The sequence below is a fragment of the Plecotus auritus genome (genome assembly GCF_963455305.1).
Source record: "Plecotus auritus genome assembly, chromosome: 4".
Lineage (NCBI taxonomy): Eukaryota > Metazoa > Chordata > Mammalia > Chiroptera > Vespertilionidae > Plecotus > Plecotus auritus.
The window spans coordinates 20486283-20501576 of record NC_137775.1 but is presented as its reverse complement, the minus strand read 5'-3'; the positions used below and the strand labels follow the sequence as shown (position 1 = coordinate 20501576).

Genomic DNA, 15294 nt, shown 5'->3' with positions numbered 1-15294 from the left:
TTGTGTTAGAGATGATAAATGTAAAGCTGTAACAACATTGGATAACTGCGAAAACAATTCAAGCCTTTCACATTTGATAGTGTATGACCCTGATCATCTATGCTATATAAACTGCCAACTCCTATTTATTAAACATTAATGAATATTAAGAAATAAATTTTCTGTAATCACTCTGCCTGAAGACAATAATTGACATTACAGTGTACCTTCCAGTCTTTTCTATATACATGCTTTCACAGATAGTGGTAACTTCAATTTATAAATGTAGCTATGCTATCAAACATTTCTTTTCATAAATTACTGCAGATAATTTCCTGGGTGTGCAGGGATGCTTTCAGTCACCATCCTGCTGGAGTTTACAAGGGCATGAAATGAATATTAGACTAAGCATGAATACCAAAGCACACTGGTGGATGTTAAAGTATATATCTATTCAAGTGATGTATATGTCTCCAAAACAAATGGAAATCTTTTGAATCTTGTGTTGCTTTAAGCTATTTAATTGCTGCTAATTTCTGTTGACATGGAAATTGTAAATGCACTGTTTTATATATATGCAAGTATTGGATATTGTGTTTAGAGTAACTACATAGAATTATTTGCAAATATGTTTTGAAAACTTATAGAAACTGCATTGGAATTTATAAAACAAGTTTATTTAGTTACCTACTATTTCCATTATTAATACAACCATTGCTGGTAATATCAAAAGAAGATTCTTAAACGAGTAATGATAACATTAATATCTGTTTATATTTGCTCTGTAGCATAAATAACATCTCAAAATTTGTTAAAATTAGGGTCAAAGAAGCACTTGACATACTAGTTAGTCAAGGACTTTGAACCGCTGGAGGAGGGTGGGGTCCATTCTCAGGCCTTGTAGCCCCTCCCATGGGAGAAGCAGCTTCTATGTAGGTGCTTAGGCAAGCCATCAGCAGTACCCTCCGTACACTTGATCTTCACAATGTTAATTGAAAGTAGGTAGAACATCATCTATTTTGCTATTATAGGTACGAAAAATGGAACCCAACTAAACTAGAGGAGCTAGACTATGTCCATGGGCCTTTATAAAATTTTATACTGTTACCAATTATGCAAAAATTATGTATGTATAATGTCAATAGTTAATATTAGTTACTCTTTGTTACTTTAGAGATAATGCCTAAAACATACTAAAAATGGCAGTGATACACTTGAATACCCAGGATTCTGATTTTATAGAAACTATGGTTCCAGAAGATATTAATGACAAACTTACTAGACAGTCAGTGTGAAATGGTGCTTCTTAATTTACCATTTGTATTATAGTTAGAATCCAATTTAATAATGGCATACATCTATTATCAGATTTTGTAAAAACATGGTGAGAGGAAACATTTTATTAAATACTGTTTGCCTGTTGAAAAAGAGAACTGAATAACAAACACTTTATTGTTTGAGTTGTTCTAATTAAGAATGCTTGGTACCATCATTTATATTCTGAATTATGTATATACCTGCTGATGTAGCGCCATAGTGCTCAGAACAGTGATGTGTGTGTAATTAGGGCTAGCCAATATTTTCCATGGAACTAAAATGAGAATTATGTGTGGCCAGCTTTTTGTTATTATTAACTACTTATAAGCTTTTGGAAATTGATTTATTTGCTCTTATAAAGCTCCCTCCCCTCTCTTTCTCTACACACACACTCACCCCCCCACACACACACACGATGGTATATATGCATGTATATATTAGTATGTATGTATATTTATAGACTAAAGCAGATTAGTCTATAAAATTGTAAAATAATTTGTTTCTTAGGAGAAACTCTAAAGATAGGAAAATAATTTTGAAAGCATATAAACCACCAGTGAATATGAAAATAATAAAGCTATGAAAATAATGAATACTCTATTATGATCATTTATTATACTATCTCTAAGCATCATTACTCTCTACACAGCATGACTGTTCATACCGTTCACAGTACTGGCCTTCATATCCACGCGGACACGCTGTGCAGCGGTAATCATCCAGGCCTTCCATGACACAAGAAGGGCTGAAACTGAGTCAAAGAAACATTGTAAAAAACACTTTCACCTATTTATTTCACAAATTTAAGTAATTTCATCCATGATCTAGATCAGAGATGGGGAAGCTAATTAAATGTTTGTGACCAAATATAGCAGGCTAATTTTTAAGTTGATAATTTTGAACAGCCCGCAAATGATGTTATAACTATCCAAATGGCTGTGTCAGAAAAAAGTTCCCCACCCCTGATCTAGATGCTTGGAACATATTTTTGGTGATTATAAATGCCTATTTATAAGTTCCTATACAAGGGTAAAATATCACAACTAAACAGTACCAGTAATAATCAACAAATAAGTATGTTTGGTTTTTAATGAATTAACAACGCATCACACTGACTATGTTAAAATTTTAATAATTATTTGACAACCATAAAAATATGAAACATTTAGCAAAAGTGTCTACTTTTCATGAATCAAAAGAAAAACATGACTAAAGTGTATACATATTTGTCTGACAGTAGAATAAGTATTACTGAATAACTTTCAGGTAAAAAAGGGGGGAGGCATAAAAGCTATATTAAACTTTTTCTGAAAACTTAGCTCAAATTGCCACTGGCACTTCAACATGTGAAGTATGAATAAATGTTTTACTTAAAATAAAAGAATGCATTTTCTAATTTACATATAAATTTCAAACTACATTTTACTTGAAATACCAAGTAATACAATTTAGTGTGAGAAAAGAAGGAAAGCTTTTCTCACACTAAATTGCATGAAGTGGGTAAGATTTTCCTGACAGTTTTATAAGTTTTAGTAATAGATAGGTCTTATTTAACTTGCTCTGTTTTCATTACAACACTGGTGGACCACAGCCAGTCAGGCTTGCTCCAGGACTGTTGGCATCTTATCCTACAAAAAAAAAGACTTGACAAGACTTGAAAACTAAGCTGTATTAACATGTAGTTTGAGGGGTGTTATCAACTTCTTTTAAAGGTAAAGAGTGCCTCATTTCCACTGGATACCACTGCATGGGGTACTGGAATCTTTGAAACAAAACAAAACAAAACAAAAAAAAACAAATATATTTGCTGCAAAATGATAATGCTGCAAACACCTCATTTTTCTTTTTGTTGGTCTGCTAACCCAGTGGATGCTGAAAAAAGCAATAAGGTGTATAGATGAGGGTCACAACTTCTATTGCTTTTAGGGTCTTATTTTACTTCTCTTGTAATACATTAAATCAATAGTGTATGAATGAGTAATGAACTCTAACCTTGCAAAATATATAAATAAATCGATTTACTATTCACAAACTCATTATCCAAAAAGTTTATTTATTTGCCTTCACAAAAAGAGAGATAGGTATGAGATAGATAGACAGACAGATATCTACTATGCAAATTTCTGGGTAATAGGCTATAATATAAAAAATGTATTTCTTACTGTGGCTGTGACCAATAAACTTTGGAAGCCACTGAACTAGCCCTTTGATTTGGTATTTTGATTCTTACAAGGCCCATTGCATAAAAAATATATTCATAAATTATACAAATCAGCCCAGCTGGTGTGGCTCAGTGGTTGAGCATTGACCTAGAAACCAAGAGGTCAAGATTTGATTCCCGGTCAGGGCACATGCCCTGGTTGTGGGCTTGATCCCCAGCAGGGGGAATGCAGGAGGCTGATTCTCTCTCATCACTGATGCTCCTATCTCTCTATCCCTCTCCCTTCTTATCTCTCTAAAAATCAATAAAAACATATTAAAAATTATAAAAGTCATATATAGGAAAAAGAAAACACACTTTTTAAAAATTCTGCTAAGCAATCAAGGTGGTACACTTTCTTTTCCTTCTTAATTTTCTTAAAGCTGTAAACTCACACCCTTTTAACCTAATGTCTGCTTTCATCATTGATTGTCAAAATTCAACAGTAAGCCTCAGTTAATCACCAGCATATGTACTGGGTCTCGCTTGCAACCAGAATCGGATGCTCCTTTACTGCTGCTCTTCTTTCTGTGGTGCCCATGGCAGTGTGGCCTTACTTCCCTTGTCTGCCTGACAGTCCATCTTGGCTCTTCCTTCCCTTCTGGCTTCCCTAATGTAGATAGTCTTATGTTTCCTCCTTTTCATGTGCTCCACTTGGGTAATAATACCTCGGGAAATCTTATCTGACTTTGATTCATTTATTAACATATGCCTTCCTTCATGTGCCCTTCACATTTTCAGATTTCCATTTCCTGCAGCTGTTTGCATATTTCCATTTAGACAGACCCTTCATATCAATTTTAACCTATTTGAAACACAAATTGTCTTTCTTCTATAGCAGCTCTCTGTCGGTTTCCCTATTTCAGTTAATAGCACCACCATAGGGGGTCAACCTGGCTATAAACCTCTGGCGTCCACTCTAACCTACCTGGCTCTCACCCATCATATTTAATTAGTTATCAATTCTGTAGAACTGCATTCAACAATTTTCTCACATTCACCCGCCTGTCTCCATTCTTGTTACTATTATCTACCTTTAGGTTTTAATTATCTTTTGCCTAAGCTAATGCAATAGCTTTTTAATTGCTCTCATCACTTCTCTTCTTTGCCTGTTTCAATTCATTATATTCAACTCTATCGTAATACTTTTCCTGGAGTGTGGCTCTCATCATAACAAACTTTTATTTATAATAAAAACTTGTAGTGTTTCTTCATTACATAGAAAATTAAGCAACGATTTCTTATACTGGTATTCAAGGATTCTCCAATATGGCCTCCATTTTCCAATTCACTTTCATCTACAATTATGAAATTCTATTTGAAAACCATGCTCCAAATTTTTACTTACTAGTTCTTAAACATGTCTTGTATTTTCTATTCTCTAAGCCTTTGCTCATATGATTTCCTACTATCTCCACCAATAAAAGTTCTTTAATCCACTGTTTTAGGATCTATTATGAATACTACTATTTCTTTTAATGTGTTTTGAAACCTCCAAAATCAAGTGTGATATTTTGTGACTTTGAATTCTCTTTACATTTAAGTTGACTTCTCTTAAGACACATTTTGTGACCCTTTCCACCCTTCTCTTTTATATGTTCTACAGCTTCTGTTATAGCTCATCCAACAGTAAATTATCAATTAATTATTGAAATTTTCTAATCCAAATGGTTCACATTTTCAAAAAATATATTTTTAGTGATTTCAAAGGAGAAGGGAGACAGGGAGAGAGATACAGACATCAGTGATGAGAGAGAACCATTGATCAGCTGCCTTCTGCACATCCTCTACTGGGGATCGAGCCCACAACCAGGGCATGTGCCTTGACTAGAATCAAACCATGACCGCTTGGTTCATAGGTTGACATGCAACCACTACCCATAGTGGCTGGGCCAATTGGTTTACATTTTAATAAATGCTAAAATAAATATTCTCTTATTTTGAAATTTGATCACCTAAGGGAGATTAGGAAAAAATGAAAATAAAATTGTGTTTTTATGGGTATGTGCCTCATTCCATCCCTGTACTTTGCAGGTAGACAGATGTGATTCAAAACTGTGTTCTAAGATGTTACTTGTAGTGGAGTCATTGGTTTGCAGTAGTAATAAGTTATGCTTTCCCACTCAAGGCGGGGTGAGGGGGTTGGGTTGGTAATTCACAAGACAAGCTAAATTGTTAGAATTCCTTGATTGAGAAATTTAGCTTGAATTTTGTTGCTGTTTCCTGAAAATAACTTGGAGATGCTCCTGAGTTGCTCCATCGACTGCTTTTGATTCCTTGGATCCCACCCATTCTTTCACTTTAAGAAAAAACAAGTCATTTTTACAAAGGTCTCTGTATTTTACAGCTGCCCTTTTGTAAGAAGCACTTTCCCAAATAAAACAATAAAAAAACCCTAAAAAAATAATCCACCACTTAGTGCTTAGATGAAATAATAAATCACATATATTATCCTCATCAATATTCAAATTCCCTAAACATTTACATTGGACTCCCTATAAATACCCATGATTCTGTTAAACAATCAATAGGAGATTGCAGAGTAAAGGGAGAAAACTTAAATGAACTTTTTAGAATGTATATAAAGCTAAATATGAAAATACACACACAGACACAAACAAATGAACAAAAAAACCCACTAAGTCATCACTGGTAGAATGATATCTTCATCTGAGTTGTTGCATTCTTATAAATTCAAGATAACGATTCTGTATCTAAACAAACTGTCCTACTTCTTTCAACAGCAAATTCTTTAAGAAACACTGCCCTACCATATAGAGACTGAAGTCTGTCAATCACTTAGCAGAAAGTATAGATATCCTTAGCAAAGATGAAAATGAAAATACTTAGGTTTTTTTAAAAACAAAATATAAACCAATGCAGAATGTTCAGACAGCACTGAAATAAAGTATTCCAGATTTTGCTTCCCCTCATGCCTGTGTTTCCATGGTATCAAACCTGGACCATTTTAACAGAAAGGGGGCTGTTTTTCTGGGAGATACTGACTTATTTTGGAGCATAGCACTAAGTCACCTTGCTTTAATTGAACCATTTTTAAATCATTTTCTTTTTTTAAAATATATTTTAATTGATTTTTTACAGATGAAGGGAGAGGGATAGAAAGTTAGAAACATCGATGAGAGAGAAACATCGATCAGCTGCCTCTTGCACAGTCCCTACTGGGTATGTGCCCACAACCAAGGTACATGCCCTTGACTGGAATCGAACCTGGGACCCTTGAGTCTGCAAGCCAATGCTCTATCCACTGAGCAAAACTGGCTAGGGCTTAAATTATTTTCTTGATAATTCTTTACCAGTCATGAATTAAACACCCAAAATGAAGAGAAACAGCCAAAAAATGTGATATATATATATATATATATATATATATATATATATATATACACACACACATATATATATATATATCTCAAACAATCCTTCATAGCTTTATGGCAGAGTCATATACAAACATTAGACCTTTATAAAAATATATAAAATTATGTACAATTGTACATATATCATTTATTTCAAAGACATATGTTAACATTTATATTTTAATTAATAAATATTATTTACTTGGGACAAGGTTTTAAAGGAAAAATGAACCAAAAGGTATTATGTGCTCACTTTTGTCTTATTTTTATAATGTTAAATGAATTTTTATCTTAAATTGAGATTTTTGTCTACAGAAGAAATATAGCCAAATCTGAAAGCCCATGTGCTACACAGATGGGGTTACTGACTGGGAAACATGGCAATAGTTCTCCATCTTACTTGTTGCTGGAAGAAATCAGAGGGCAAGCACATTGCTGACAGTCATTTGGCAATCCCTTGACAATTCCATAGTACCCGAGAGCACATTGCTCACAGAAGTCACCAGCAGTGTGATGTTGACAATTCTGTAAAGGGAAAGGGAGGGATTTGTTTTTAAGGTAATGAGAGTTCTAATGGAATTTATCACACAGCTCTGTGCCTATGAGTGTACGTGTTCTTGTGAACACACACACACACACATACACACACAAACACACACACATACCATTGACAGAAAACTCAATTCTTGACATACATATATATTTTTAAAACTCTTTCCTTTGATAAACTAATACTGGACTGTTATAACTCTGCTGACAAGAGTTTCTGTTCTCCTTTTCCTATGTAAATCTCAGTCTAATTTTTTCTCTTACTCTAATGTCAGGAATAAACTTCAGACATTTCTAAAATGTATTATATCATTTGGCCATTGATATTTCTTCTTGACAAAGCACTGAAAAAGTGATAACAATCCTGGGACTTGGTGCATGCCCATCAGGCATACATTTTTTAAGAGACAACAATAGAAAAAAAATGGTCAGTTTAGTTACCACCTAAAGATTGTTGCTCGTGTAATTCTTGCCATATGTTAATGGTTCTTTAAAGAAAGAGAGGACCCAATCTGAACCTAGGAATCTCAGGTCAATATTTTCTTTTCATGCTTGCATCATAAGAGGCACTGGGTAATATTCTTTAAGACATTTACATAAGGAATTAGAATAGTTTCAGAATACTGTGTAGATGGTTTTGAAATGAAAACTCTCATGAAGTAGAACTGTTTTTAACACATAGGATTTATATATGCAATAAGGACTGAGGAAGAGCTACATGCCAGGCACTGAGACAAGTAGTGAGAGGAATCAAGTGAGGGAAAAAGGTAAAATAACATCCTACCCACCTAGCATGATACACAGTTATTACACTATTATTGACTGTATTCCCTATGTTGTACTTTACATCCCTATGACTATATTGGTACTTTTTAATCCCTTCAACTTTTTCACCCAGTCCCCCAAACCCCTTCTCTCTGGCAACCCTCACTCTGTCTTTGTTTCTATTTTGTTTGTTCCTTTAATTTATTCTTTAGATTGCACATAAAGAATGCAATATTGACTGTTGTTTAGTGGAAATGTGACATTTGACTTCGGAAGTTGAGAAACAGGAGAAAACAGAAGGAACTTTGAGTTGGATTTTAGCTTGATTTTATAAGTCAGGATTTGGAGTGGTCAGAAGGATGACATAAACAATATAAAAAAATGAGAGCAAAAAAGTCATTTAAAAAATAGATGTATAATGAGCTGATTTGATCAACTCAGCTGGAGCCACAGAGACACCTCTGGGCTCGTATTAAACATAAACCACATCCCATATGCTGAGCTCTTTGCTTCATTCAGTCAATCAAGAAGCACATATATATTTTTCATGTGTTTTCTAATGGACAGACAATACTCGGTATGGTATGTGTGGTCATTCATGACAAACAGTAAGTCAAGTAACTTTTTCTACAGAAATTACAATGGCATTAAAATTAGTTTTTGGAACTTCTATTGACTCTGAGAGTTTACTTTATTCCCCGGGGGAAAAACCATGACATTACCTCAATGAATCTTAGACCTTTGGAGTTTTCTTTTACATTCTTAGTGATGCATTTGAAAATATATTGTATCACTTATAGATGCACTTTATACCTTAATGTAAAATCAAGTTTTTTTATATAGTGAGATATAAATCTCAAATATTCTAATTCTCCACTTCACCCTCAGCAGAGGACAGCTCCTATTTTCAGAGAAGAAAAAGTCCTCATTCAGATACTTCCTCACAGCCAAATGACTCACCACCTTGCCTGCATTATTTTCCATCGCTTTAATATTTATATGTATAGGGAATGGTATTTTGTCGTTTGTCTAAAGCTATTCTCTTCCTGAACTTTGATTTCCTTGCCCTCCTGCCTCCCATTTTCTCCAGTATCTGCATTGTCTCCTCCTTTGCTGGCTTCTTTCTTTTCTTTTTATAATATATTTTATTGATTTTTTACAGAGAGGAAGGGAGAGGGAGAGAGAGTTAGAAACATCGATGAGAGAAAAACATCAATCAGCTGCCTCCTGCACACCCCCTGCTGGGGATGTGCCCACAACCAAGGTACATGCCCTTGACCGGAATCGAACCTGGGACCCATGAGTCCACAGGCCAACACTCTATCCACTGAGCCAAACCGGTTAGGGCTGTGGGCTTCTTTCCATTGACATTTGAGGTTGGTCAAGTTTTTCCTGTCTTAAAAAACAACAACACTGAGGTCTCAAGTCCCTTGATAACTTTCAGGCTATCTTTGATAAGCATTTAAAAAGCATTGTTTACATTCCAGGTCTCTACTTCCTCATCTCCAATTCATCCTTTAAACAGGCTTCTGATTTCAGCAATAACACAATTCCAGGCTCATGCATAAAATCTTTGTTGCTAAATTAAAATTTAATGACAATGATCAGTTTTCATAATATATGAACTTTCTGTGGCAGCTGGTATTTCTGGCCACCTTTCATCAAAATATCTCTTCCTATGGTTTCTTAATAGTAAATTTAATGATTTTTCTCCTACTTCTATGGCTTCTCTTTTTTTATCCTCCTTCATGAACTCTTGCTTCTCGTTCTGTTTACTAAGATTGGTGTCCTTGATTCAAACTTTGGCTCTCATCTCTTTCTTTCCTTTACATTCTACCCTGGTGATTTCATCCATTACTACAACTTCAGCTATCATCTATGTACCCAAAACTGTAAATTTTATATATTCAGCACAGATATCTCTAATGATTTCCAGACTCACATTTCCATTTGCTTCTTGGATAGCTCGTATTGCATAACATAAGAGCACCTTGAATTTGAAATGACAAATACTATGCTTATTTCTTTAAAACCTCCAAATATTTCTGAATTTCCAATTTTATTTGAGGTCACTCTGACCCTCTTAATTACCCAGGCCAGAAATCTAGAGGTCTTCCTCATTCCAGGTATCTACTTTATCACCATATTCCATGATTCTATTATTTTTTTTTATTTCCTTGCTGCTATTATTTATATCTGGCAACCATCATCTTTTATCTTTTTACATCAGCCTCTTAGCTAAAGATCCTGCCTTCAAATTTTCTCACCTAGTAATTTCCTCACACTGAAATCAGAGTGATCATTCTAAAGAACATATCAAACCCTGCCACTTTCTTGCTTGAAAGCCTACACTAGTTCCCCATTGACCTTAGGAAGAATGATAGACTCTCTAGCATGGCAAGAAAGATCTTTATAATCCAGTCCCTACTTACCCCTCTAGGTTTACATCTAGCAACTGTAACCTTTGCACACTATGCTAAAGCCATATGTGACTGTCCAAGATTCTCAAATTATGTAATGCTCTCTCTCACCTCTGGAACTTTTCATATGCATAGCCCTTATTCTAAAATAATTTTTCTCCTTTTTACCTGGCTAGCAACTATTTATTTCAGCTCTTATTATAAATGTTACTTTCTCTGATCAATATTCTCTGATGCCCCAAGTCTGAGCTAAATGTTCCCTCAAGCTCAACACAGTGATTGAAACATGGTGGGCATCCAATGACTACTTTGAATGACTGACTGAATGAATGTACTTTTTGGAAGTATAGATGAAACTGGTCAGGCTTCTTAAGATGAAAAAAGCCAAGTTTCAAGTCTAATGACTTGAACAGAAAAGGTGGCTAGCAGGGCAAGATGATTTGTATTTTCATATTGATTTAAGTACCATAATCCTCTTTTATTCAGCCATCCAAAGGAACCATTATATTTTAGCAATAAAACAGTCATTCCATATTTAACAGTAGCATAGTGAAAAATAATGATTTTAAGACAAAATAATTATCTATGAATTCCAGTCTCAAATCATTCATCCAAGTGTCAAAGGATGAATAAGTGAATGTTTTAAGCACATATTTTACAGTTATAGAAATGGACATGTGCCAAAAAGTACATGGGATCTTGAACAATAATTATCAAAATTTTGCTTTTGTAAAAAAAATTCACTGCATAAATACTTTCTGTAAACTAATGCAACACTAATAGCAAAAACACTCAAAGGTAATGTTAACCATTACTAGAAATATAGATTCAAAAATATGGTTTTCTCATCTCATTACTACTCTATAATTTCTTTACATAGCTAACAAATATTTTGACCTTCTCTGGACAGTCGATCTTTTAAAGGGTTGCTGACATACTAAACTTGGTTAACTGAATCAAATGTTCTGGTTGGGTCCACAAACACAGCACATAAAGCATGATGCTCTTTTTGAAACTTTTTGACATAGATCTTTTATATGATTTTCCTGGCTGTTTTGAAATAGCCGACATAATATTTCTGATAATATTTCTCTTGTATAGAAATTAATCTTTAGAAAAAATTTCTGTTTTAGGTACCTAGTGAATAGTTCAATTATATTCTCAAGAGTGATATGTGCTAGTATTTTTTCAATAATAGATTAGAATATAATATTTGTATTTTTTGCACATGGGAAAATTGGAAATATATATTCCTTCTACTAAATCAAATGAGTTTAATATTAATAATATAGTATGTTAGACCTAATGTTAGAAGTTACCTAACCTAACCTGCTTTCCTTTTAGAGTTACCTCCACACTTTCCTTGATATATTATTAAATACATGAATTCTTATAAGGCAGCCCTGTTCATCTCATATAACTATAATCTATGAAATTTCCCTTACGATGAATAAAAGTTAGTTTCAGTCTAATTTTCAGTCAGTGATCCAAGTTCTGATGTTTAAAGCCATGCAGATTAAATCTAATTTCCATTTTCCAGGAAATCTCCTTAACACGTTAAGCACCATGTCAGTCACTGGTGACTGAAATGGAAAGAAAGACAAAACAGGCTTAGCGCTTAACGTGTTAAATAGCTAAATGATACTATTATTCTCTAAATCTTTTTTCAAGCTAAACATTTTCTTTTTAAGCTAACCATTTAACAATCCTGGTTACTCAGGATTTCTCTTAAAATAGAGATTATTAGTCTCTACCTGTGATTTGCAAATACAATGAATGCACTTCCTCCTTGATTTGGATTTATAGAAATGAATCTATAAGTCAAGTAAAAACTTCTATTTCACAGCAATTGCTATTATGTGTCATTTCCTGTGTTGTTGTTTGTTTTTTCTTTAAATTCAATAAATTTTGAAACTTTACATGATTTCTCAAGTTTCTTTTAGGAGATATAAGGCCTAGAGGGCAAGGTCCAAGCATCCCTTCCTCATCCTTATATTCCTCCCACCTACCATAATGACTATGAGTTGGAAATACTGATTAACAAATTCCTCAAGAATGAATAGACACACGAACCTGCCACAGTTCAAAACTCATCTTGTAGTTCCACCATCATCCTCTTTTTGATTCTTGACCACATTATCATTCTAGATCACACTTTCAGCTTTATGTAATCTGAATGTTTGACAGAGCTCATCCAAATTACCAATACAGATTTTGAATATGACAGGGTCAAACACAAAGCCTATGTTTCATCACTGGGGACATCTCTAGAAATTACCCTATCAAATCAACAACTTCTACACCCATCAAACCTGTTAACTGACTACCATCTGGCTCCTGCTATCAGCCTTTTTGAGGATATCATGAAACATTCAGTCATGACTATTTAAATGCACCAGTTTGAATCACAGATCTGACCCTTACTGGCTTATGAGTTGAGCAGATTATTTAGTTTCTCTCAGTATCAGTTCATCAACTGTGAAAGAAAGAATAATCTTGTATGATTGGCATAGCTCAGTGTTTGAGTGTAGACCCATGAACCTGGAGGTCATGGTTCAATTCCCGGTCAGGGCACATGCCTGGGTTGTGGGTTCAATCCCTAGTATGGGGTGTGCAGGAGGCAGTCAATGGATGATTCACTCTCATAACTGATGTTTATATCTCTCTCTCCCTCCCCCTTCCTCTCTGAAATCAATAAAATATATTTAAAAAAGAAAGAGAGAATAATCCTATCTGCCTCATAAACTGAATACCTGAAAAAAATCTATCTACAGAAGCCTTCATTGGTGCTGGAACATACATAGGGTTGGACACATGGTAGCCACTGATATTTTTGCTGAATTTAATGTCTGATGTATCACACTTTTTGATGAATTTGACATTACAATGGGTGCTGTTATGGAGGAGAAAAGGATGATGAAATGAAAGTGGCAATGAGGAGCAGGGACACCTGCCCCACCGCCAGCCTTAGGGGAATGAGGGAGTGTGAAAGAATGCAATGGCTCCCACTTGAAAGCACTGCAGGGGAAAAGTGTGTTGCAGGCAAGGAAAGAGAAGACAACATTAAGGGAAAAGGCAGGTTATGCTGGGGATTTGGCTGATGTGTGAGCAAGAGTCCCACCAGGCTTGATGAAAAGGGTTCAGAAGATGAGGAGAGGTGGGAAATGGGTTCAGCAAAGGAGATATCCAGAGCTGTGTAGGGGTTGAGAGTCAGGGGACTCTAGATGCTGAATTTCTTAATAGTCCTGATTGTTCCAAGGCAGTACAGTGGTGACGGAGTAGGCTGTTAGTAGGAACAGACTAAACTAACTAACTAACCAACCAACTAACTAATAAGAGCAGCTGGAATTCTAAGGGAAATAGTGAAATTATAGAATAACCTATCAAAGATTGTAAAGGTTTTAGAGTATCTTTAAGCAACATAATATGCTCATAATATATATATATATATATTTTAAAAGCAGAACATAAAACTGCATCTATGTATTATATAAATCATATCTACAAACACATGAATAACATTGGTAGGAAATAACCTAAATATAAAATGTTTATCTTATGTTGAATTCTGGACGACTTTAATTTTTTTCTTAATACTTCTTTATAATTTTCAAATTTATTATAAAAGGCTTATTTTTGTTTATAATCAGAAAAACCCTTGTGATTTTTACATAAACAGTTGTTTCCTTGGGTGTTATTCTAAGATGCTGTTAATATTCTGTTTCTTGATATGAGTAGTGGTTTTCCCAATTGTCATTTCTTAATTATTTAAAAAATGTAAGGTAATAAATGCCATTTTTGCTGCATGTTGTATTTCACACACACACACACACACACACACACACTCCCTGCTGTTTAGCAGGCCTCTGCACATGGTATCTGAGCATGTGTAAAGAGAAATGAACACATGAACCGTGTTTAGAAAGGCTCGGGGGAATACCTGGCATATGGAGGTCTCAGGGTCACAGAGGCTGCTGTGTCCATTACATTGACATGGAACACAGGTGCCCAGGGTTGGCCCAGTGGGGCGGCCACCCGGCCCAGAACGCAGTCGATAAAATCCTGGCATGCATGTCTGAAAGAAAAAGAAGCCAATTAGAACAGCCAACTGAGAAATCTTGCCTTAGTAACACTTGGGTTCTCAGTGTAGTTCCAAAGAGGGACTTCTTCCCCCGCCACCTGCATTAAAGGCAACATCACGTACAAGCACAAGTGCCATTTTTGATTCCTAAAGTGTATTTCTGCCTGGTCCCTAGAGTGTATGGGCAGCGTCCATGTCATCAGATTTTTGTAACAGAAAGCTGTCATTTCCATACCACTCAGCCTGAAAATGCTTCAAATAGTCATCTTTTTCTTGAGAAAGAGGTTTGATTTTAAATAAAATTGTCATATGAAGTTAAGAGAGAATTCCAATGTCCTTTACAATCTAAAATCTGCTCCTATTGTGTTGGGTTGATAACTAGCAAGTGTCCAACAAGTCTCAGAAAAAAAAAGCAAATAAATAAAAGAGTATCAGGGTTGCATTAGTTATATCAGTATAATTGAAAGATTATAAAAGTAAGAAATTCAAAGTAATAAAAGCTCTACATGTCTTGGGAATATTAGGCTGCTAATAAAATTTATCTTTCCCTGGTCTATTTATTTATTTTTTTATTTTGCAATAAAAACCTGAGAGAAGCCCACAGCT

General features: G+C 34.7%; 1 protein-coding gene across 2 annotated transcripts in view; it reads right to left on the bottom strand.

Moving 5' to 3' along the window:
• The window catches only part of LAMA2 (laminin subunit alpha 2), a 519987-nt gene that overhangs the window by 153430 nt on the left and 351263 nt on the right, over positions 1 to 15294 (bottom strand). For both annotated transcript variants that reach the window (XM_080664727.1, XM_080664728.1), the window contains 3 exons: positions 14548 to 14682; positions 7274 to 7398; positions 1961 to 2047 (listed from right to left, as the gene is read on the bottom strand). In XM_080664727.1, the coding sequence (XP_080520853.1) occupies positions 1961 to 2047; positions 7274 to 7398; positions 14548 to 14682 (347 nt within the window). The remainder of the gene's footprint in view (positions 1 to 1960; positions 2048 to 7273; positions 7399 to 14547; positions 14683 to 15294) is intronic.